Below are 24,457 nucleotides of genomic sequence, written 5' to 3'. Positions count from 1 at the left end.
AAATGTCCAGTTGGAATGCTCTTACTGCAGGTGTGTACACTTGTGTGGAGCGGTGCATCCCAGACTTACAGAGACCCACACACTGTAAGCTTTTAAAGCAAGACCACTCCCTGCTCTTAGCTCCTGTGCACAAAGACTCACATAATTACAAACCATTCTGATGAGCCCACCTCCCGAATTCTGGGGGTGTCTCTTTGCTCTTCTTTAGTGCACTGTGAGTGACCCTCCACCCCACAATCAGTTTAACCCACTTCCTTGTCACCTCCCTGCTGACAAACAAACTGACAAAACTGCAGGATCCTGACCATTCACCTTACCACAGTGTATTCCTAGAGTTTATTTTAATTAGAGGCCAGGGCTGCCCTGGGGGAGAAATAGGGCCCGGGCACTTTTGGCTTTAAGGGGCCCCTCATAATTAGCGGTGCAAAACTGACTCACCGGCACCCTTGTGGGCCCCTATTTTCAGAAATGTTTAAAAAATAATATTTTTTACATTTCTAAAAAATAGGGGCCCACAAGGGTATGAGGGCCCACCAGGAAATGCCCGCTATACCAGATGGCCAGTCCAGCTCTGTTTGAGGCTTTGCTCATGTAACGGAGGCCAACTAGCAGAGTGTGGCGTGGAACGTTAGTAAACCTCCCTCCTGAAGCATCATACAGTAAGTATCGGTAGGGCTGAGTTATCGGACTGGTCCTTTAGCTCAACTGTACCGTGTTGTGCCTCCCATGCCCGAACTGGAGCGTTGACTAGAAGTTTGGGCCCCAATTTGCGGACTGCGCAGGAACACCTCAGTCAAACTGGTGCTATGACCCAGATGGGAGTGAGGTTTAGGGGGGTGAGTATAACGGACGCCAACAAGCAGAGTGTGACGTGGAATGTCAGTAAACCTACTTCCCGACGCCTCATACATTAGAGCTGAGCTATCAAACTGGTCCTTTAGCGCAGCGGTATCGTGCTGTCCCTCCCATGCCCAAACTGGAGTGTTGACTAGGAGGTGGCGGGTTCGAGCCCCGAGTGGCGGACTGCAGAGGAACACTTCAGTTACACTCACTTGGAGGGGTAGAACATCCCTGATGAAAGTCCTTATTGGTGCATTTTTTTCAACCATGACTAGCCTAAAGAGACATCGCAGCGGCCCGTTTCCATCCCTGCATCATCAACACATCACACATTGGCAGAAACATAGATACAGCATAGGCCTACAAAGTATATAGGGCTATTTGGTTTTTTGTGCCTTTATTTGATAGTGACAGAGAAGTGATGACAGGAAATGAGTGGGACAGAGAAACTATTAAACTATTGGGTTAATTGTCAGGCAACATTGTCTAATTCTAAATTGTGAGTTATTTGTCTACTCTTTGACAATTAAGACTGTCAAAGAGAGACAAACTTTTCCAGCTACCATTACGTTGTTAGGCCTGACGATGGCAGCAATGTGACTTTTCGGAAGTCAGCAGAAGACAGGCAGAACAGTTTTTTGGTTCCTCCTCTGTTTACCACGGTGCTGTTTCAATGTAGCACTCGGTCCTCGCACGTGGCTCATGCAGTTGTATCGGCTGCAGTTCTGTACAACTTCAAAACGGAGTGAAACGACACTCCACAAGTGCAACACAGGGCAGGAGAAATGAATTCAAAATAATACGTTTGTGAAAAGAAGAAGTGTTTCGTACACAGATTCCACGTGTTTTAAATTCGTGGCAAAATGGGTAAAGATAAGGTGAGTAGGTTCTGTCTCCTCGTCAAAATAACACTGGCTTCCTGCTTTTAGCTAATGATGATGCCTCTTGAGTGTCTGACAAGTTATATGTGAATTCCCTGTGTATGGTATTTAAGTCTTATCAAACAAATATATGTCGTAAGTCGTTGTGGCTGTGTTAAATATGTATGACAATTGTAATTTCCCCGATAACCAGTCCAGCACTAACATGAGCTAGCTGTGGTTAGCCAGGACGCATGGGTGGTATTTTAGCAAAGCTTGTTTGTGTACACACAATGACATCGTTATTTTAGTTAAGATCTCACCTTTTTGCCATAGTGTCTTTTGGTAAAATAGCAGTGGATATGTGGCAATGACTTGTACCAGTCCAGTGAGCTGATATTGAAGAGTATCGTCCTACTGGTAGCACCTACTTGGTGTGAATGAATAAAAGTTGATGCCCATCTCGAATGTTCTTATTGCAGACCAAAAATCAGAAGACCTCGCGCAAGAAGGCCAACCAGCTGGCGGAGGAGACGTTCGGTTCGGTACCGCACAGCTTCATCTTCCACCGGGGTAAAATAGGCAAAAATGTCGCGCAGCTTGTCCTGGACATGCGACGTGTTATGCAGCCTTACACAGCAGAGTCGTTAAAGGTTAGTTCACTTTGTGGCAACAACTAACATTATTGCTTGTATTTGTTATAGTTCCAGTGTACTTAGCATGCATAACATGAAAAATGGCCCTTGTCAGGGAATGAGAATAGAGAATGAAGGGTGCAAATGATGAAGGCTTACAGCTTGAATGCTAAGTGATATTTTTCAAAGTAAACGCACTGATGCACCCTGCATGCAGATCAAAAGGCTCAACACAACAAAGAGGTTCAAGGAAAGTTGAATGACCCATTACCAATGTCTTGTACATTTAACAACACAATATTGGCACATTGTGTAGTTACCTACCCACACATTGTGTAGTCACCCATGCAATGATTCCCAGATTCACGCTCCCATCTCATTACACTCCCATTTCATCTCGCTCCCACTAGCCAGACTAACGGTACCACCGCCATATTACGGAGCCAGTTATCTTGTTGATGTTAGTTTTTTGTTTCTAACCCTAACCTTAACCCTAACCTTAACCCTAACCTTAACCCTAACCCTAACCCTAACCCTAAACCTAACCCTAAACCTAACCCTAAACCTAAACCTAACCCTAAATTGCTTGTATGTGGCAGTATATGATAATACGTGAAACGCAAGTCCGGGAGTGATAGAAACACCGGGGACCGCACGTCCGGGAGCGAACTCCGTTGGGAGTCTCAGTCTGTATGCCCATGCAAATACACCCTGATGAAGGCCACAGGGCATGTTGGTGATTTTGAATGCATTTGCCCATATAATAAAGTTTTGTTTGTTTGTACCATATTAATCAACTGAAGTGATTGGACCAAGGATCATTTTTCCTCCAGTCTTTTTTTAATAGTGTACATAGATATTGCCATGAGTAAATGTCATTGAGATGGCCATTCACTGCCCTGTCATGTCCTCAACAGGTCCGGAAAAGGAATGTCTTGAAAGATTTTGCCAACATAGCTGGACCTCTTGGAGTCACACACTTCGCCATCTTCACCAAGTCAGCCAGCTGTGTGAATTTGGTAAATGCTCTTGACTTAAACCTTTTGTCCTCGTCTTTTTTTGTGTATATGCATGCTGTCATTTTCCTCTTGTGTAAGAATCAGAATGGATCAGTACCTCTCCTCTGCTTGGAGAATTTAAACCAGCAGATAACATTGAGCTGCATGAAATGAGAGCGTGATTTTGACATTTTATTTTTTTCTGCACAGAGACTGGCACGTATTCCTAAAGGGCCCACACTACATTTTACTGTCACCAAGGTAAGTTAACTTTTTGTTCTTGATATTTCCATGTGGTTGTTGTGTCAAAGTTGGTACAGAGGATGAAACATTTTTACCGTGATCCTACATGATCCTTTTCAAAGTAAACGCACTGATGTACTAAAGTATTTTATACAAGTTCCTATCAGGTTGATCGTCTTCTCTGCTTGGATTGGAGTTAATTTCTGTGTGTGTGTGCTTCTCTGTGTGCGTTTGTGTGTGTGTGTCTCTCTCTGTCTGTCTGTGTGTGTGTGTCTCTCTCTGTCTGTCTGTGTGTGTGTGTGTGTGTGTGTGTGTGTCAGTATGCCCTGGTCAAGGATGTGGTGTCGTCACTGAAGAGGCACAGGATGCATGAGCAGCAGTTCACCCACCACGCGCTGCTGGTGCTCAACAACTTTGGGGTGGAGGGCATGCATGTCAAACTCATGGCCACCATGTTCCAGAACATGTTCCCATCCATCAACGTGCACAAGGTGGGTTTGCTCTCTCTCTCTCTCTCTCTCTCTCTCTCTCTCTCTCTCTCTCTCTCTCTCTCTCTCTCTCTCTCTCTCTCTCTCTCTCTCTCTCTCTCTCTCTCTCTCTCTCTCTCTCTCTCTCTCTCTCTCTCTCTCTCTCTCTCTCTCTCTCTGATAGTATTTGTTTGAAGAATGAAAAATCAGCAAACAAGGCACACTGATTGCTGTTAAAGGTGCACTGTGTAATATTTTCAATAGTTTATTTCCAGAATGTATGCTGTCCGTTCACAAATGTTACCTTTTCCACAAATACTGCCACCATCAAATTCATTATGTAGTATTCATTTTGACATTGGAAAATTGCACTTTTCATACACGAAAAAGGGGATCTTCTCCACGTCTGCCATTTTGAATTTCCAGAAATGGCAATTTTTAGCTGCATAAAGTCCTGTATGTTGGTCATACTAGGAAATATTAGTTCATTACTTAGTAAATATTCATGAAAATATCAAATTTGGTAATAGGCAGCACAGTTTCAATGAGCAGCATAGTTGCAATACCTACTCTGGCCACCATCCTACACCTTTTAAGTTTTGTAAAAAAAAAAAAAAAAAAATGTTAAAAGTGATCAAGGCGCTTTGTCTAGTGCCTAAGGTTCACTCTAATAAAAGACAATATGAAGTGAAGAGTAGTAATAAGTGAGTTGACTGATTATTCATTCTTTGATCAAGGATCAAGTTTATCTGCCTCACACCTGCACCTGCATTGCTGGATGCTTGTGCACATTGGACTATGATTACAATATGTGTTTCTCTTTTATGCTGTGGACATGCTCCTTAACAATGCAGGATGGGATGATGATGAATGTATAGTCTGTTGAGATCATCAGTGATGACTTATATACACTCTGATTGGTTCTAATTTGCATCCATGGATGTGGTGATGTCCTGGGGCTTTGTAGTGTAGGCCCCTGCACATGTGAACGATTTGCACATGTTTGTTTTTGCAGGTCAATCTCAATAACATCAAAAGATGTGTTCTTCTGAACTATGACCCAGCCTCAGAGGAGATTGAGCTTCGGCATTAGTAAGTATTGCCTACACAACTGCATAAATGGTTTCGTCCTTGGTTAAGAAATAAATAATTTCGTCCTTGTCAGGGTATAGGTAATGGTGTGAATGAAGGGTGCAAATGATGACGACTTATCGCTTGAATGCACAGTGATATTTTTTCAAAGTAAACGCACTGATGCACCCCACATGCAGGTTCAAATGCTCATTGGGCGACAAAAAAAGCTAAATATTTGGCCACCCATCAAAGTAGTTGACACAGGTTTTCAGCAAATGCATTGAAAATGCATGCAATTGGATGTGTTTTCAAAGCCTGCATCTCTCTTTGCTGTTGAATTTGTGTGTGTTCATGTTCAGGGGTGATAGCAGTCCGGCGCCGCGCCGGAAATCCGGCGTAGCGTGGCTGTAGAAAAAAATAAAATAATAATTTCCCCAAAATTAATAAAATAATAAACTATCGCGTAGGCCTTCATTAATGTATGGTGAAAATGAATGAGCGCGCAACAGCCTGTTGTAAGAGACGCGAAAGGAACCCAAATGAGCAGCAGCCCATAATTGTATCATCCCGACATCTTACTGAAAAATGTATCAATTTGATACGTCTTGCTCTTGAGCACTTTTCTAGTGAAAGGAGAAGTAGATTGGCTGTCAGTATGCACAGTAAAGAGAGTTCTAGGCCCCTACTGGTTACCCTTCTCAGATATTTTCACTGTCGACGGAGGCAAATCCAAAAATGGCATCTCGTTATACTGAAGAAACGGAAGAAAGTACTATAGGCCAAGTCTAGACCATTTGGATTCCGATAAAAATTAGCAACTATTGTTAGCACAAATCCACATGGCTTGCTAGTTGTGATGGGTGTGTTGAACCGTGTGGATGTCAGTGGAATACTAGTGAAATTCTGTGATCAAGAAAACGTTTGAAGGTAAGGCCATTTTAGTTATTAATTTGCCACTGTGGCATGTTGGCTTGGGCCCGAATGATTTTGCCTTGCGCAGGTTACTCCAAAAAACCTGACCATAAACGGCTTATTGATGCGCATAAACGGGCTCAGTGAGAGTATATGTTTGAAATAGGTTCGTCTATTTTCCTCATTTATGTGCGCTAAATGACTGCGCAATGTTGACAAACTTTGATGGAGATGGACGTTCTTTCAAAAAAAGTCTGTATGCTCAAAACGGTAGGCTATGCTATGCCCGTCATGATACTTTTTTTCTAGGTGTAGTGCGTAAATGTGGTCTGCATTGGAATAGCGGCTACCATTGCGACATGTCCAAATGACAATGGAATGCTTGGATCGCTAATGTTTGGCAAGCCTAGTTAGCCTACACCCCTTGTAGGCTAGTGTGAGCTGAGTTCGTGGATTTTGGTCTACTGTTGATTGAGGGATGGTGTTTTGCGTCATTCCTGACAAACCACGTGTCAAACTGATTTCAGTGAGATGTTTATATTAGTTATGCTGACTAAACCAACGCGCTCTGTGAAAACCCCCAAACAGCCTCGCACAGGTTCACACAGCCTTTCTCTCTCGCGCGCTCCCTGTCGTAGCCTTCTGCGTAATCGAATCGATTTATTCCACGCACGATGCACAGGTTGTATTGTCTGCACGCTCTGGGCTACTTAATCCCTACTCTCGGGCAGGGGGCAATTATCAATATCAGACTCTCATGAACTTCAAATACTTGGCTTGCGTTCATGTGGCCACCACGGTGTCACCTAGACATGCAGTGAATGTTCATCTTATCTTCACGCCCTGTGCTATTTTCATGTAGCTTAATTCGGTCCTGTCTTTGTTTTTGTTGCTTTCTGTTATCTTTTCAACTCGTACATTGTAATGGGCGTGTGTACACGCGAGTGATTTTCATGTATTTTAATTGACTACAACCCAATGCGAAAGTCGCGCAGTAGTCACACAGGCTATATATACTGTCCTGTCCGTAATAACCACTGGTTCTGTCATCCGTGGAGTCGAAATATGCGATGTGAAACGTGGGCCTGCATGTAGCCAATCATGCGCTTGTGCCCTAAATATTCATGTACGGTAATTAAAGGGCGTTTCCCTACAACGGAAAGCAGGGGTTATAGCACAGCCCTTAAACAATCTGTGGTTATAGGTAGACCATGGGGCCACGAGTAGGCTATCTAAAAAACGTATGTCCAGTAGCCTATACAAGTTATATGAGCAATGTCCCAATGAAAATGAAACTTATCAGCTTGCAGCAAATGTCATGTCATTTAAAAGTTATTGCTCATATTAATTGGTAATCACCTCCTCTATTTTGGACAGAGTGTAGTTACTGTACTGTACTTTGGAGTAGTATTGCCTCCTACTGACCTGTCTTGGTATGGCTGCTACATATGTAGCTTTCAGTTAATTCAATGTGGTAAAATATGCACCATGTTTTCAGAAATGCATTCTGGTGTTGAAATGTTGCATTGGTTCAATACCCACCTCAATAACTTTAGTGCAACATCACAAGCCTAGAATGCATTTCTAACTGCATACGTTGGTATTCGTTTTTACAGCTAGAATTGAACGTGGTGGTCAGTTTCTTTCAGCCAAGTGCTGTAGCCTACCAACAGGGAAATGATCTGTGTTTTCGTGAATAACACTATAGAAATAATGCAAAAATGAAAACATTATCTTAAATGTTTGAATAATGTGTTTGAATAATAATAAGGCCTACATTACGTCTCATATGCAGTATGTCCCGTCGTCCCCCGGCCCCCCCTCCCCGACCAGGAAAAAAGTTCAGGCTCAGGATTTTTTTTCACTATCACCCCTGCATGTTCTATTCTATGTTACCCGTCACCTCTACAGCAGCATAAAGGTGGTGCCAGTAGGCATGAGCAAAGGCGTGAAGAAACTCATGCAGGAGAAGTTCCCCAACATGAGCAAGTTTGAGGACATCAGCGAGCTGCTACTAAAGTAAGTGTCTCCTGTGGGCCTGAACAGTATCCCCAAAAAAGTCTGTCAGTTGTGCACCATTATGGGTTAACTCTGAGGTTGTGGTAAATCATCTAATACAGGGGGGTTTGGAACCTATGTCTCCAGGGCTAATTTCGGCCCTTGAGGCCATCTTGTTCGATACAATTAACTTATATTTTTACCTAGGGGACCTAGTGAAGGTGGGGTCTCTTATAAAGATGGCCGCCTTCAATATAGGCCTTAAGCGCAGGGGGAAATCCTGGTTTTTTTTTGTTCATAGTACGGCCCTTGGAGGACTTAATAGAATTTGAAGTGGCCCCTCAAATGAAAAATGTTTCCGACCCCTGATCCAATAGAATAAATACTAAATGACATTTATGGGCTATTTATAATCAGATTTACCACTACCCGTAGGTTAACTTATCCAGACTTATCTCTTACGGTGCTTACACACCGCAAGTGCGAGACGTCCACTTAACGTGTCCGGAGGTATCCTGTATCAGTCTAAAACAGTTAGAATACATGAAAACAGATCATGCCTTTCGCACAGGAGCGCAGTGTAATTGCGGCGCATGTTCCGCCCCGCGAGTGGCAGACCGGACATGTCCGCGATGCTCCTTGAAAATAGAACTCGAGTCTATTTTCCTGCGCGGACGTCCGCGTGAAATGAGCATGTTCCATTGAAAATGAATGGCTGCTGCACACGGATAGAACGTGGACGCTGACTGAGCAGTGTGAAAGGCAGCCCGCCAACATCTCGGACTCGCAATGCTCCCGGACACGTTAAGCGAACGCAAATATCTCGGTGTGAATCCACCGTTAGCCTTGTCTTTGGAGTACCCCCTGGCCATGTGGCTCGAGCCACGGCTTGCAGTCCTGATGCAGAGGATGAAGATGTTTTCAAGTGAATGAACAGTGAGCTTTTCAAAGTAAACGCGCTGATGCATCAGAAGCATGCGAGTCCTCACAGCAGTCTTCTGTTTGGGTTGACCACCACCTCTGACCAGTCGTGTGTGTGTGTGTGTGTGTGTGTGTGTGTGTGTGTGTGTGTGTGTGTGTGTGTGTGTGTGTGTGTGTGTGTGTGTGTGTGTGTGTGTGTGTGTGTGTGTGTGTGTGTGTGTGTGTGTGTGTGTGTGTGTGTGTGTGTGTGTGTGTGTGTGTGTGTGTGTGTGTGTGTGTAGAGGTGCGAACTTGTCTGAGAGCGAGGCTGAGCTTGATGGCGACCATAACATCACGGAGCTGCCTCAGGCCTACGCTGGACGCGGCAACATGAGTGCCCAACAGAGTGCAGTGCGACTAACAGAGGTCAGTAGCAACACATCTGGTGAAATCAGCTTTATTCCAGACTCAAGGTCCATTTTCAACTAACAGAACACGGTACAATACATACAACAGCAGGAGACACACTTATAAAAGACACTTGTAGCAGTGTCTCCACATGTATGACTGGTATCTCACCGCACTAAGCTTATTGAAATCGTATTGAAAGCGTATTGAAATACATTGAAGAATGCATACCATTCAGTTGAGAAATCTCTTGATAATCCCGGAGCCAATGGCATCATTGGTGTGGTGTGTTTTTGTATGGATACTGCTGAAATGTATATTAATAGCTTCATCTCTTTTGCACCTGTTTGAATGCTGACATGTCATTTTAAGATTCTGATTGCTGATTGTAGTCTAGTTCTGTGATGTCAATGTTTTTTTTCTTCCTATGCTACAGATTGGCCCCAGAATGACCCTGAAGCTTGTGAAGATCGTGGAAGGTCTGGGAGAGGGCAACGTGATGTATCACTCCTTAGGTAGGTTTTTACTTTGACCATGTGCATTTTGCTACTGTAACTCTGTAGGATTAGTGTGTCACGATAAATGTGTGCAGTATACTTGTGCAGTCTCCCTAGCACGAATCTGCTGTGATGCTGAACTGCACCAAGTTACTGTGCATTCTTGTGTAATGATGAAGTTGAATCCAATCTAACGTGTTGTCGCCCTGTCCCTCTCAAAGATAAGGGTAAGGAGAGCTGCATCGTTGCATTATTGCATTATTAGTGTTCTAATATGTGTAATGCAGGTCTTGACACTGGCACCTGCCAACCGGCCAAATGCTGTAAAAACTTGGCTGTGCCAAGTTCAAGAAAAATCTCAGTAACTCAGTTTCTATTTGCTTGATAGAATTCCATGTAGAAAGCCATACACATCTTGTTCTAGCACCTCATCTTCTGAGGTTAGACGTACACTATCATGACAAGGGGTGGGGGGGAACAATATAAAATCCGTGGCTAGTAAACTGGCTGAATGGCTAGTGACTCAAGAAAACCACTAGTCACAGTGGTCGGTGAGTGAAAAAGTTAATGTCAAGCCCTGGTGTCATGGCGGTTGAATCTAATCGAATGTGGTGTGGCTTTCCCTGCGTTAGTCTCGAAGACGGACGATGAGCTTCAGGAGATCCTGAGGAGGAAGGAGGCGCGTCTGAAGGAGAAGGCCGAGCGCAAGAAGAAGCAGGAGCAGAACATCGCCCTGAAGAAGGAGCAGAGGGAGGCGCACAAGTAAGTCACAAGATGCATCTTCATAATGTCTCATGTGACGTGTGGAGGTGTCCACCGTCCAAACTACATTCATCTTCAGAATGAAAATTCAGTAGTTGTTGCCAATCAGGCTCATGAGTTGAAAATCACACTCGTGCATTTTCACACCAACACCCAAAAATATAATTAGTAAAAGCCAATGTGATGTACTGAATGGAAACCTTGTGGCGTTTGAAGTGGTGAAGTGGTTTGATCATAAATGGGTCCTGTTGTGCATTAACAGACAGAAGAGCCTTGAGGGCATAAAGCGCAAGAAGCAGGAGCAGGCAGGGGATGGATCAGATGAGGAGGTGGAGGATCCAGGCACCCAGGAGGCGACCACGGCAGCACCCGAGGTCTCCTCTGAGGACGAGGCAGAGTACTACAGACAGGCCGTGGGGGAGGACCCAGACGAAGGTGAGATGGCTGCCACCATTGTGCATTGTTCTTTATTACAGAGGTGTAAAATACCCATTTTACAATTAGAAACCTTGCTACAGTTTCGTTTCCAATATTGGTGTCAACACATTCAATACCAGCCGTTTTTTGGAATTCAGCCGTAGACTCCCAGCCAATTTTATCATTTTATGTCATTTTTTGAACACCCACCGAATATTTTGTCTTCAGCCCACAGACACATGTCAGGGCTTCGAAAGCCCAAAAACTCAGCTGTCTGTATATGTTTACGGTTTGTTTCTAGCTTATTCCATTCCGAAGTTATTTCACTTTAAGCAAGCACTGGTTTAAGTAAAAATAGCGATTTTCAACATTCGAACTGAGATTTGTCACGGGTGCGCTCTGACTCTCCGAGTTTAAATTGCGGGTCTAAATGCATTTTCACGCCCAAAGAACAACTCCCGTGACTTCCAAGTAAACTATTTTGGTGCAAAAATCACCTGGTCAGGCAGTTCAGAGCATCTGAAATGCTAGCTGGCTAATGTCACTTGACTGGCAGTTTTCGTTCTGTAGATAAAAGTAGACGTGCCAAAGTACACACCCAAAAGTAGGTTACTTCCTGCTGTGTTGCATGCTGTTTTTCATTACAACCTTCCATTTTACACCTATCCTGATAGCAGCAAAACTCCTAATCCTTCCATCATATGTTTAGGAATAGGCTAGCTAGCAAGGCAAGTATGTTTTGATTCTCCAGCCCAGGAAGTAACTCGAGACGTGACGTGACGTGATCAGGAAGTGGTTTGACTGGCTATAATAAAACTCAAATACTGTGTGTAATAAAATGCACAGATGATGAAATATCCTGACTTTGTAGGAGTTTTGACTTTGTAGGTGTTTTCATGATCTATGTCAGTTCTGTTCATCACATTATTACGAAAATCACACAGAATGTGCATTAGAATGTGTAGATTCAGAATCCAATAAAAAAAAAAACGTAAAATCGCAATTTTACGGTTTGGGAGCCAACGCATGGGACGCAAAACGTATTTTTACGTGACTTGATAGTGAATGTGTTAAACAGCAGCTTTAATGAATAAAAAATGTGGCTATTAGTGCCACAAGCACATGCACCACATGTACGCACACACTCGCGCACACACACTGACGCACTGACCCGCGCACATACACGCACACATTCCTCTGATACCTTGTTAAGCACCCTTGGTTGTTTTGAATGGTGCCCATAGAGGTAGAAAATAACACTAGAGGTGACCCCGCCCCCCTTTTTACGGCAATCTGTAGCGGCCATTATCTGTAGGTAGATCAGAGAAATGGAAATTAACGGAGAACGAGGCTCACCTCTGTCAAAACTGGCTTAATCATGTGAAAATGTACATCAACACACTATACAAGGACAATAGTTGAAGTGTGTTGCTAACTATGTTCATAAAAAATATTATTTGATTTTTAAATGTATTTTATCGACTCATATGATTTAAGTAGATATTTAGCCTGACATTTCAAATCTGGTCTTTGATTAATGTCTTACTTCATATTCACACAGTTTTAGTCAATTTTTTGACATGGGTGGGTGTGTTCTCCATTGACTTGCATTGCCTGAAGGTACCTACACTACCTACGGAAGTTGGGAAGCTCCATCTGCCATTTCCCAGTGCTGTCGCAAATTGCTGTGTCCTCTAGTGTTATTTTCTACCTCTATGATGGTGCCGCTATATAAAATAAAAATATTAATATTATTATTATTATAACTGGTTCACCTGTCTTAAGTGCTCTTTACGATCACCTGATTTGGAGCTGGTAGAATCAATCAGGTCCGCACCACCAACCATAACTCAAACGCATATTCTCACACACAAATGTTCTACCGCACTCCCCCATTTCAGATGATTGAAGTTGGTAGTCTTCATGATTTAAATCTGCATTGGTTGCTTATTTATTTGCATTTATTTTATTTGTTTTAATTAGATATGTTCCCGGCTGCAAAAAGGAAACGCGACCCCAGCAAGTCACCTGGACCGTTCAAGAAGAGAAAAATGTCCGCCGGAAGAGGAGGTCCTCCGGGTGGCAGAGATGGGAAGAAGCCATTTTCCAAGCCAGGGGGTGGGGCCGGGGGAAAGGGTTTCGGAGGCGGTGGGGGCAAGGGTTTCGGAGGCAAGAGGATGGAACATGGCGACAAAAGGTTTGGGGGTAAGAAGATGGGTGAAGATGGAGGCAAACGGTTCGGCGGTAAAAAGATGGGGGGTGGTGGTGGAGGCAGGTTTGGAGACAAGAGGGGTGGTGGTGGAGGCAGGTTTGGAGACAAGAGGGGTGGTGGTGGAGGCAGGTTTGGAGACAAGAGGATGGGTGGTGGAGGAGGAAAGAGGGGCGAAGGAGGCAGAGACTTCAAGGGGAAAGGTGGTGGTGGTTCAAAATTCAAAGGAAGCAACTTCAAGAAAGGTCCTCAGAAAGGTGGGCCAAATCGAGGCTTCAAACATAAAGGGAGGAGTTGACCTCACAGGAACTGAATCACATGGACTTAACCGCAGTGCCAGAACTGAACTCTGGAGGTCACTGGGCCTCTGCCTGGTGTTTTTGGCATCAACTTGAGTTTGATGCTGCCTTGTATTGAGATGTGGGTCTCAATGAGATCTATGTGTTTATCTTTCTACTTTAAGTATTGTAAGACGTTTTTCTTTGTCTGTGAACACATCTTCATTAAATGTGTTAATCTGAGTGACTTGACTTTTTGTCTTTCTTTGTTTTTTGTCATCTTCATTAATTTTAGGGTTGCAAACTGCCCATGGAATAAATTAAGTGGAATAAAAGAAATAAAGAATAAATCAAGTTTGGCTTATTCGGGCAAGGTTTTAGTTACTGGTGGAAAATATTTTTCCATAATCATGGTTCAAAATAAGAGCCCATAACAAAAAAATATTTTGCATTCTTCCATGATGTGCAGTGCACAACTTGTCCTAATATTCCTACTGTGCTGCCTGTCAAACACAATTTTCAGTTTTTCACACGCTATGACGAGATGAACTCACAGAGGCCGTGGTTATCATTTACTCACAATTACCAAAATGAATCATACCTGCACCTTTAAAGAATATGAACTTGCCTTGATTTCGATAATAGCTGACCATAGTAGCAGAACGGAAAATGTTTCCAGTGTTTTTTATGGCCCACACTAACATTAAAAGCTGCCCAGTCTTGCCCCTTTCAGGTGCCATACCTTCTAAGCAGTAGAAAAACAGCAGTCTGAGGACAGGGCAGAGTAGCCGACTACAGACAGGCCAGGGGAGGACCATGATGAAGGTGAGATGGCTGCCTCTAATGGTTCATAACAGCTACACCTGAGAAGGGTGGTCTTGATGTTTTACAATTGTGTTTTAAAATATGTCCCTAAATGCAGAAAAGGACTTAAAGCCATAGTCCTCAGGACCATTCAAGAGGAGCCCTCAGCAGGATCCTTATGGTCATTCCAAACATGGATGGAGATTTGTAGGTGGGTTAAAAAGGTTGGTGAGTGAGTGGGAGTGCGAGGAAGGAGAGGAACTGGTATCTCTTTTCTACAGAATTCCATCTCTGGAAGGGAAAGTGGACTGTTTACTAACAAAGTCACATCTGTTATGGGTGGACTGAAGGCTATGAAGCCATAGGTGTTTCAGCAGGGGTAGATGAGCAAAGGCACTGCCCTCTTTGTCTGGCCAGTCTAGCTGTCCTTTCACACTCTGCAATCTGCATCTCCCAGTTAGCTAGCTGTAAGGGGGGGAGAGAATCCTATAGGGAGGCGTCAAAGTACACAGAACACATGACATCATTTAGCCTATGGGAGGAACTGCAGTCTGGGTTCAGGGCTAAGCATAGCACTGAAACTGCACTAGTCAAGGTCGTAAACGACCTTTTATTAGCTGCGGATTCAGGCAATTTCAGTATCCTCCTGCTACTTGATTTAACAGCTGCTTTTGACACAGTCTGCCACAACGTCCTTCTCACAAGGCTGGAAACCCTACTGGGCATCAATGGTACTGCACTCTCATGGTTCAGGTCCTATCTAACTGGAAGAGAGCAGTTTGTCTCTATTGGTGATTTCCGGTCTCCAAATTCACTCCTCACACACGGTGTTCCACAAGGCTCAGTTTTAGGCCCCCTACTCTTCATCATCTATATTCTTCCCCTTGGTAACATTCTCCGAAAACATGGCCTAAATTTCCATTGTTATGCAGATGACACCCAAATCTACATACACACTAAACCCTCCCATCCACTCCCCCTTGCTAACTTAACAACTTGCCTCAATGAAATTAGTAATTGGATGACCCAAAATTTTCTTAAACTTAATCAAAGCAAAACCGAAGCCATCATCATCGCCACCCCATCATTACTTAGAAAGATAAACCTTTCTCAGTTCTCTATCCCTGACTATTTTACCTCCACTTCCTCTGAAGTAAAAAATCTGGGCGTCATCATCGACTCTTCGCTCTCCTTTGAATCCCATATTAAACACCTCACCAAAACTGCATTTTTCCACCTTAAAACCATCTCCAGACTCCGCCCCTCTCTCACCCCTACCTCTGCTGAGACCCTCATCCACGCTTTCGTAACCTCCAGATTAGATTATTGCAATGCCCTACTCACTGGTCTCCCCACTAAATTGATAAACCGTCTACAATACATTCAAAACTCAGCAGCTAGATTACTTACACACACCAGACCCTGGCATCACATTACCCCTATCCTCTATCAATTACACTGGCTTCCTATCCATTCACGTATCCATTTCAAAATTCTCCTCCTCGTATACAAGGCCCAGCACAACCTTGCACCCTCCTACATCACAAGTCTCCTCACCCCATACAATCCCACCCGCACACTACGATCCACTGACTCACTCCTCCTTACTGTTCCCTCCACACACCTGCGCACCATGGGCGACAGGGCATTTAGTGTTGTTGGCCCCAAACTGTGGAATTCTCTTCCACTTTCACTTCGTCAATGCTCTACACTATCTACTTTCAAATCTAAGCTAAAGACACACCTTTTCTCTTCTGCTTTTTAACTTCACTGACAGGCACTTCCACTTATTTTAATTATCAGTCTATTTTTTTATTTTTTATTTTTTTTATGATTTTACATATTATTTTTCCCTCTCATTTTTATTTTATTTTCAAATGCATTCTACTTCTTTTTTCTTATTTTAAAAAACATTTATTTTATTGTAGGTTACTTTTATTTCTATTTTATTCTTGCATTTTAATTACTCTCCTATTGTTAATTCACTGAAGTTTTGTTATACATTCCCTACTGTTATGTATTTTTTTTATTGTAAAGTGTCCTTGGGTATTTTGAAAGGCGCTCAAAAATAAAATGTATTATTATTTATTATTATAAAAGTATGTGGACATACTTCATTAGAACTGAGTGCCAATCAGCCTTGATGTGATGCAGTACCAGAACTGACCACTGGAGGGCCCTGGGGCTCTGCATAGTGTTTCTTTGTCAGTGCTGCTTTGCTATGAGATGTGTGTGTCAGTGACATTAATGTGTTCTAGGCCATGTATAGTATGCTATTTCATTATGTGTTGATGAAAACTTTTAGTCGTTTCAGTTCAGTTTGTTATCTTCAAATATGCATGCACATTTGCTGTGGTAGGTCCTCAATATTTGACAGTCCTGCAATTGCACCCGACTCTGACTAATTTCTCAAAAGGAAGGGGCGGTTCAAAGCTCAAAACCTTACCAACTTGCATTGGTGCGTGCACATAGTCAACTTCTAGCAGGACCCACGCATTATGCAATGTGCTGAGAGGAAGACAAATCTTAGCACGTGTTGTTACTTCTTCTCTTTTTGGAGGAATATTTCACAATTTTGTTGTGCCAAACCTCGGGAGGAGGAAATATCTGTAAGTAATCTGAATGGATAAATTCCTTGTGTTTTCTGTTGTTGACAAATAGAGAGGTTTTCGTTGGCCATACAGTATTGTAGAGTTTGGGCATCTGATAAACTTGGAGAGTACACTGGATTGGTCATATGGTACAGATTTGTACTTTAGTTGGTCCAAGTGAACAGGCCAGAGGCAGTGGCAGTCAAACATATATCACGTGTCAAATATTACTCCACTTCAACTGGAAGTTATGAAAATTGAAATATGGAAAACTAAATGAAATAAGTTTGTCATGTATTATTTGTTGTATGTTGTTAGAGACAGGTGACTAAAAATTGACCTAATTACGAAAAGAAACTTCTGATTTTGAATTTGGTACTGCACCTTTTCCCATTCACATAAATATTCAGATACAAATGGATGAATGGAAAGTGTAATTTCTAATTCTAATTTAATTGGAGTCAGGTCAGGTTATTTTTGCTTTTTATTTACCGGTGTTCTATTTATTGATGGAGACTATAGCTGTCAAATCAAGGTGCCCTTTCTATTCATGGGAAAACTAAAGTTTACTCACTTAAACTCAGGTGCTCCGAAATTCATCATATGTAAGGTAGGTAAGTCAGTCTAACCTGTGGTGTGTGTGTGTGTGTGTGTGTGTGCGCGCACATGGTTATGTCCTATTTAGTCACTACATACTAAAAGGTCCTAGTTTGAGCTAGTAGACAAACATCTTGGCTTGTTATGCAGTCAGGGTAATGCTATTATGATGCAACCAAGTTTTTTAGAGATAGCTGTAAAAATATTTATAGGTGTTTCTTTTGACTTTTTATAGTGAAATCCAAGCATGAACGCACAATAGCCAACTGAATTTCGAAAAGCTACAGTGAATGTGACCGAATTTAAGTGGGAAAATGTAAAACGTAGGTGGATAAGGAGGATATTGTGCGGGTTTGCCATTTTGGGAGTTTTTACCTATTTAATACATTTACAGGATACATTTACATGTAGAGGACAGGTGCTCCAATTAAACAAAAACATGTAAGTCTAGCATTCCTTTAATGTGTGCCCTTTAACACTAGAACTACCACGGAGGGGTCAATTGACCTTTTTACCTAAAAGCCCCACAAGAGGGTCATTTGACCCTTTGGACCCCCTGTGGACACTCCTTTTGTTGTGGAAATGTGGCTGTTAGCAGCTCACAGCTGTCACTTGAGACATAGAGTATGTGTGTGTGTGTGTGTGTGTGTGTGTGTGTGTGTGTGTGTGTGTGTGTGTGTGTGCGTGTGCGTGTGCGTGTGTGGATCATTTCCAATGCCTGTTGAGTGCTGTCTCTCTGCATCTCCGTTCCATGGAGAGGAGCTTCTTTCACCACAAAATTCTTGAGGGAAGTGAAGCAGTAGTCCACATGCACTGGTATTTATCCATCTAACAATTGCCAGGTTACATTCACATGAGTCGTTATGGTCACATGGCATGGGAGATTCACACGTTACAGTTTTTTCTCGATTGGTTTGGCTAATTTCTCGAAACTGAGATGACATTCTCAAAACAACACGGACAAATCCCCAAAACAACTTGCAATTTCCCAAAACAGAATGGCATTTTTCATTGCTTTCATCAGATATCAAATGCTTTGTACATGTCTCAAATGTTTAGTACATCTCTGCAGACGGATATGTACAAATACCCTTCAGTTGACACATTCAGCATACATTTAGCACATTTTCCAAATAAATTGACCTTGCTTATCTAAACGAATTTGACAATTCTCAGTCTAATGGTTGCCCTCTCCAAAACACGTCAGCATTATTTCATTGTGTAAGTCATCATATGCAAAGTGGTCTACGCAATTCCCAAAACAGTCAAGGACATCATATTTTCATCATTATTTCATTACATAGTAAATGTTCAACAGGTCAGATGGTATTGTAACTTTACTAGTTAGTAGAAAATAATTTTACAACCGTGTATACTACAGTTTCCTCTGTTATTTGGCTAATTTCATGACACTTTTTCAAACAACATTCTGTTTTGAACAATTGCTAGTTGCTTTGGCATTTGTCCATGTTATTTTGAGAATGTTATCTCTGTTTTGAGAAATGAGCCAAACCCATGATAAACCTGTGATATATGGGCATTACTTTCTGTATATGAATTTACAGTAAAGAAAGTTACTGATAAATGTCCTTGGTAAATTATCCGTGTTGTCAAACTTCAATGGTTTCACTCACTTTTTCATTGTTATACATAGTCGAAATCTGTTAGCTGAACGTAGATAAAACACCTAACCATTTTGACAGGCAGTGCTTACACAATGGCAAAGGGACAATGTATTTTGGGGGTACTGATGATATATGTGGGGAAGAAATTTAGTTTTGACACATGGGTAAACTGTTTTTGGGGTGATATGAGCGAGTGATGAGGATCCATGTAGTTATGCTGAACCATCCAGTTTATTTTGACAGAAGGACTAAATGAATGCAAATGAGCCAAAGCAATTGAGAAGGATCTATGCCATTTTGATGGTACTGACTATTTACATGTGAGACGGTTTAGTGCTGATGCAAGAATGAGGTGTTTTGGGAGGTATATGACATTTTGCTAGTTATCTGAACTGTTGTGCAGAAGTGTAAGAATGTTTGGCCAAATGACCCAATGGTTATAGGAATGTCATCTCCGTTTCAAGAAATGAGCCAAACCAATCGAGAAAAACTGTAATTCAACCATTATCTGGTTGCAGTCATATGATTCGTCATGATCACATGGGACATTCACACGTTCATTGATGACTTATATGAAGAAAATGTGCTGACATGTTTTCAGGACAACCATTACACTGAGAATCAACCAATTGGGATAGATCAGCAAGGTACATTCATTTGAAAATTCTATTTTGCTGTGTAAATGTAAGCTGATTGTGTTAATTGTAGGATACTTGTACATAGCATTTTGCAAGGATGTACTAAATGATTGAAACATGTACAAAAACATTTGAAATTTGATGAAAGCAATGATAAAATGCCATTCTGTTGTGAGCAACTGCAAATTAGTTTTGGGATTTGTCCATGTTTTGAGAATGACATCTCAGTTTCAAGAAATGAGCCAAACCAATGGAGAAAAACTGTAACACCCTCTCCGCCAAACTGTGCTATCTTTCTTTGCTGCTGATATCTTCATGCAAGTTGCTATTTACCTGTGGTGATTTTAGAGGCTGACAGATGAAGCTGTCTCTCCCTGTCTGTCTTGGCTGTTAGCACTGTAAGGTGTGACCCCCTCACCCCTCACCCCACACACGGCCCCTAACAGCCTCATTACCATAACAAAATGAGTGATTAGTGTATTAGGTAAAAGCCACCGGGTCAAATGACCCCTCTCTGGTACTTCTAGGTAGGCAGAAAAATCCTGGTAGTTCTAGTGTTAACATGAGGCCATCTGTTTACATCTATATGTAACCTCCATTGACCCCGAAACCTTTACTGGTCTTGAATCCTCACACCCTGTCCCCTTGTAGAACTGTCTAAATCAGACGTAACTTGCTGATCAGGAAGTTCCAACTCCTCCTTGCTTGTGTATTGCTCCAGAGATACTGTTGCTTGTTAAATCGTCTGTGATTGCTCTCTGTCAGCATTGACTCACCAGCTACAAGAGGTTTTCAGTGTGGATAAGGTCAGGAGACTGAGGTGACCAATCGATGAATTGCAAGATTTACCACATCCTTTTTATAACCCAAAACGCTTTGATAGGAAGCAATTGATGGAGTGGCCATGTCAGTCTCCTGACCTTATCGGCATTGAAAGGTCTTGGGGATGGTGAGGAAGTGGTTCTATTCAGACAGACAGCAACATGGAAGCAAGAAGAAGTTTGGACTTCACATTCAGCAAGTTATTTCTGTGACAGTTCTAGAAATAAAAAAAAAATGAAATGGTTTGATGGACTCAAGATCAGTTACAGTTTTAGAGTAAATGCAGAGTATATAAAGGTGTTAACAAGATAGCTCTAGTTCGATATTGAAAGTTGGACATTAAAGTTGGCTTGATTATGTCCTCTTTTGAAAGTCGCTTTGGTTATAAAGCGTCTGCCAAATGCAATGTAATGTAATGTAATGTAATGTAAAGGAATACTAAACTGACATGTTTGTTTTTGTATTTATTGATAAATATGTAAATGCTCTCAAAAAGCAATCTTGCATAATATCCCCGTTCACCCATTCTTTACACTTTTTCACATTTCCCACAAATTTTTTTTAATTTTTATCATAGGTCTGTGAAAATTTGTGTTTATCGATACTAGGATTTACCAATGTAAAGAAGAGAACACCACCAGTGTCTTTCAAATAATCTTCAAAAAAACATTTTTGCACAATACCAATAGCCTCACTGTAGCATCTTGTAAGTAGTGTGTTCTTGGTCACCATATCATTTTTTAAATAAGTTACAGTATTTTCATAGTATAATCTTTTGGACTTAAATGTTGATTACAGTGGTTATACTCAGTATTCCGTTCAGTGTTTGAGATATAATATTTATTAAATAATACATATCTTATATAGCACTTTCATGACACTCATATATATCATATACCGCCTGCACAGGATGGAATTACTGTGAAATAGAGAAACTTACATTTTCACTTAAAGCTGCTTCTAGGCTGGATAATCACTACCATGAGTGTGTATGATAGGTCATCTGCATGATGCTCCAGTTGGGATCCAGTCTAAAGGTCATGTGCTTCGCATAGAACTGGAATGTCAAACTCTGGCCCAGGGGGGGCAAATCTGACCTTGCAAGGTCATTTTTTTGGCCTGCGAGATCATTCACACAAAATGTTGTATCTTACAGAAATGATAATATGGCCCAAGTGAGGAAGTGATAGGCCTACCTCCCTTTCAAATGCAACTGAATATTTGCAGGCACATTTCAAAGACCATATACCGTACTGTATGATGGGAATGGGTTAAAGTGAAATGTTTTAATGTTTTAATAGTTTGGGCTGAGGCTTTTTCCAAGGTATACGTCCACTGTGTATTTGAGTTTGACATCCCTGGCATGGGATGTTGTTGTCACATAGAATGTTGTTTCAGTGCAGCTCAGTGTGTGTGTGTGTGTGTGTGTGTGTGTGTGTGTGTGTGTGTGTGTGTGTGTGTGTGTGTGTGTGTGTGTGTGTGTGTGTGTGTGTGAGAGGGAGAGAGGGGAGAGTGGACGGCAGGTGTGTGTGTGTGCGTGTGTGTGTGTGTGTGTGTGAGAGAGAGAGAGAGAGATTATGGTCAATGTCTTATTTAAATGCTTTTAGTTAAACTGCACTTTGGAGACTGGTCAAACGCAATTTCAAACGTCTGGGCTAACCCTGTTACATAGAATTTTGAGAATAAAGTACACTTGACTTGACTTGGCCCTTCTGGCCTCGTTCATTCTTCAACAGCAACTTTTAAATACTTTTAATAATTTAATAATTTGTCAGAGTATTGCCTCCAAACCAGCCACTGCCTAATTACTGTAATTTCCACATCTTCACAGGCGAACAAAAGATGTCTAGTACCACTAAAAACGACGACACCTTCCAGATCAAGCTGCTGCCCCCTGTCTACGGCGTGGAGTTCTTCATTGCGCTGTTTGGGAACGTGTTTGCCCTGTGTCTGCTGATCATCAAGGAGAAGAGGAACTGGCATACGGGGGTGGTGTTCGTCTTCAACCTGGCCGTGTGTGACATCCTCTACATCCTCACGCTGCCCCTCCTCATAGACTACTATCTCAAGGAGAAGGACTGGAATTTCGGAAGCGTCGCCTGCAAAATCGAGCGCTTCCTCTTCACGTGCAACCTGCACGGCAGCATCTTCTTCATCATGGCCATCAGCGTCAACAGATGGGTGGCCATCGTCTACCCCTTCTTCACCCGGAACCACGTGACGCCAAAGCACGCCAAAATCGCCAGCGTCCTGATCTGGGCGGTGGTGATCGCGGTCTCCTCTCCTGTGCTTCACATGGCCGACACGTGTCCCAAGAAGGATGCCACCAAGGGCGACGATTACTGCATGTCCGTCTGCGACCACGCACAGAAACAGAGCCACTTTAAATACAAAATCTCCCTGGCCGTCATAGGATGCCTGATACCTCTGCTAGTGACCTTTTCATCATATATCAGTATTATTAGAGTAATTTACAAAAATGCAAACATAACAGTGTTGGAAAAAAGAAAGGTTGGTCTGATGGTTGGCTCTGTCCTCGTCTTGTACATTATTTCTTTTGTCCCCTACCATATTCTACAGCTGACGTTCATATACATTAAAATGCTTAATGAAAAACGTCCAGTGATTTACAATGCATATCAGATTAGCAAAGGTCTTGTCACACTGAACATGTGCTTGCATCCCATACTGTACATGGCAGTGTTTGACAGCATCAGGGTGGCCTGCTGTGGAAAGATCTCCGATGGACCCTAGCGTTGTGGCCCTGACAGTGTTTCACCTTTCCTTCCTGGATTTTTCAAAATTATTATGAAAGAACATGCGGGCAATGTTCATATCATCATATGATGCGTAGACTTTTAAAATTCAAAGGAGTACTGTCAAACATGAATTTCTTTGAGAGCTTCACTTGTTATAATTTTGTATGTTTGTTTCAAAAAATAAATGTATCTCACAATGCTGTCAGCACTTTGTGGTCTGCAGTTATTCTGAAGACATCTTTCGGTGTAGACTTGACCAGTGGTTTTCAAAGTGGGGGTCGGGTACCCCTGGGGGAATGTGAGGGGATGCCAGGGGGGCTCGGCAGGTTGGCAGGAAAAATACAGCAAAATAAAATGAATGATTTAATAAGTTGAATAACTACTTAAAGGTACACTGTGCAGGAAATTGTCCATAAAAAGGTACGGCAACTCTGCTGCTCATTGAAACTGGGTTGCCTATTGCCAATTTTGATCTTTTTCATGAAAGTTTACTGTGTTATGCTTTCTTTTGTGCTTTGATGAATAGAGTAGAGTAGTAGAGTAGAGTACTTTTATTAATCTCGAAGGAAATTAAGGTGTCTGTGTCAGCTTACATAAATACACAAATCCAAACATACACAAAGAATTTATACAAATAATTTAACATTACAGTAAAAGTACCGCCACACTCTCTCTCTCTCTCTCTCTCTCTCTCTCTCTCACACACACACACACACACACACACACACACACACACACACACACACACACACACACACACACACACATACGGTCCTTGTAGGGTATCATGTTGCATACATACACACTCACAAAAAGTCAAGATAAACGTGTTCAGTGAACATAAAAGAGCCAAAGTAGTTCTAATTACCGTGCATTGTAGAAGCCCTCAGTTAAAGGGGGGGGGGGGAAGGCAAGGCAAGGAAAATTAAGGCAGTTCACAGTAGCTTTTCCATCGGTTGAGATAGTCCAGTAAGAATAAAAATGCACCAACTTCATTGAGTTGTGAAACCGGGTGCACGTATAAAAATGCTGTGGCGCGGTCCATGTCAGGGAGGCCTTGGCTGGAATCTACCGGTATATAGAGGGCCTTGTCATGGTGACGTTTGGGAACCCCTGGACTATT

General features: G+C 42.2%; 1 protein-coding gene across 1 annotated transcript; it reads left to right on the top strand.

The window, feature by feature from the left end:
* Positions 1–1,499: 1,499 nt before the first annotated feature.
* Positions 1,500–23,539, top strand: LOC134464220 (suppressor of SWI4 1 homolog). Its single transcript, XM_063217697.1, has 13 exons — positions 1,500–1,718; positions 2,183–2,353; positions 3,253–3,354; positions 3,544–3,594; positions 3,897–4,067; positions 5,059–5,135; positions 7,941–8,048; positions 9,230–9,353; positions 9,772–9,850; positions 10,465–10,594; positions 10,857–11,029; positions 12,995–13,516; positions 22,407–23,539. The coding sequence occupies exons 1-13, from the start codon at positions 1,704–1,706 to the stop codon at positions 23,327–23,329; spliced, it is 2,646 nt and encodes an 881-aa protein (XP_063073767.1). The 5' UTR covers positions 1,500–1,703; the 3' UTR covers positions 23,330–23,539.
* Positions 23,540–24,457: the final 918 nt, after the last annotated feature.

This window comes from Engraulis encrasicolus, chromosome 2 (assembly GCF_034702125.1).
Source record: "Engraulis encrasicolus isolate BLACKSEA-1 chromosome 2, IST_EnEncr_1.0, whole genome shotgun sequence".
In the NCBI taxonomy this organism is placed as follows: Eukaryota; Metazoa; Chordata; class Actinopteri; order Clupeiformes; family Engraulidae; genus Engraulis; species Engraulis encrasicolus.
The sequence above is the reverse complement of the archived record's forward strand: the minus strand, read 5'-3'. Positions and strand labels throughout refer to the sequence as shown.

Bases quoted from the DNA above. Each gene is read 5' to 3' on its own strand.
- LOC134464220 (XM_063217697.1), top strand. The intron at 9,851-10,464 runs GTAGGTTTTTAC...TCCCTGCGTTAG, and splicing joins CGTGATGTATCACTCCTTAG to TCTCGAAGACGGACGATGAG. The intron at 11,030-12,994 runs GTGAGATGGCTG...TGTTTTAATTAG, and splicing joins GGGGGAGGACCCAGACGAAG to ATATGTTCCCGGCTGCAAAA.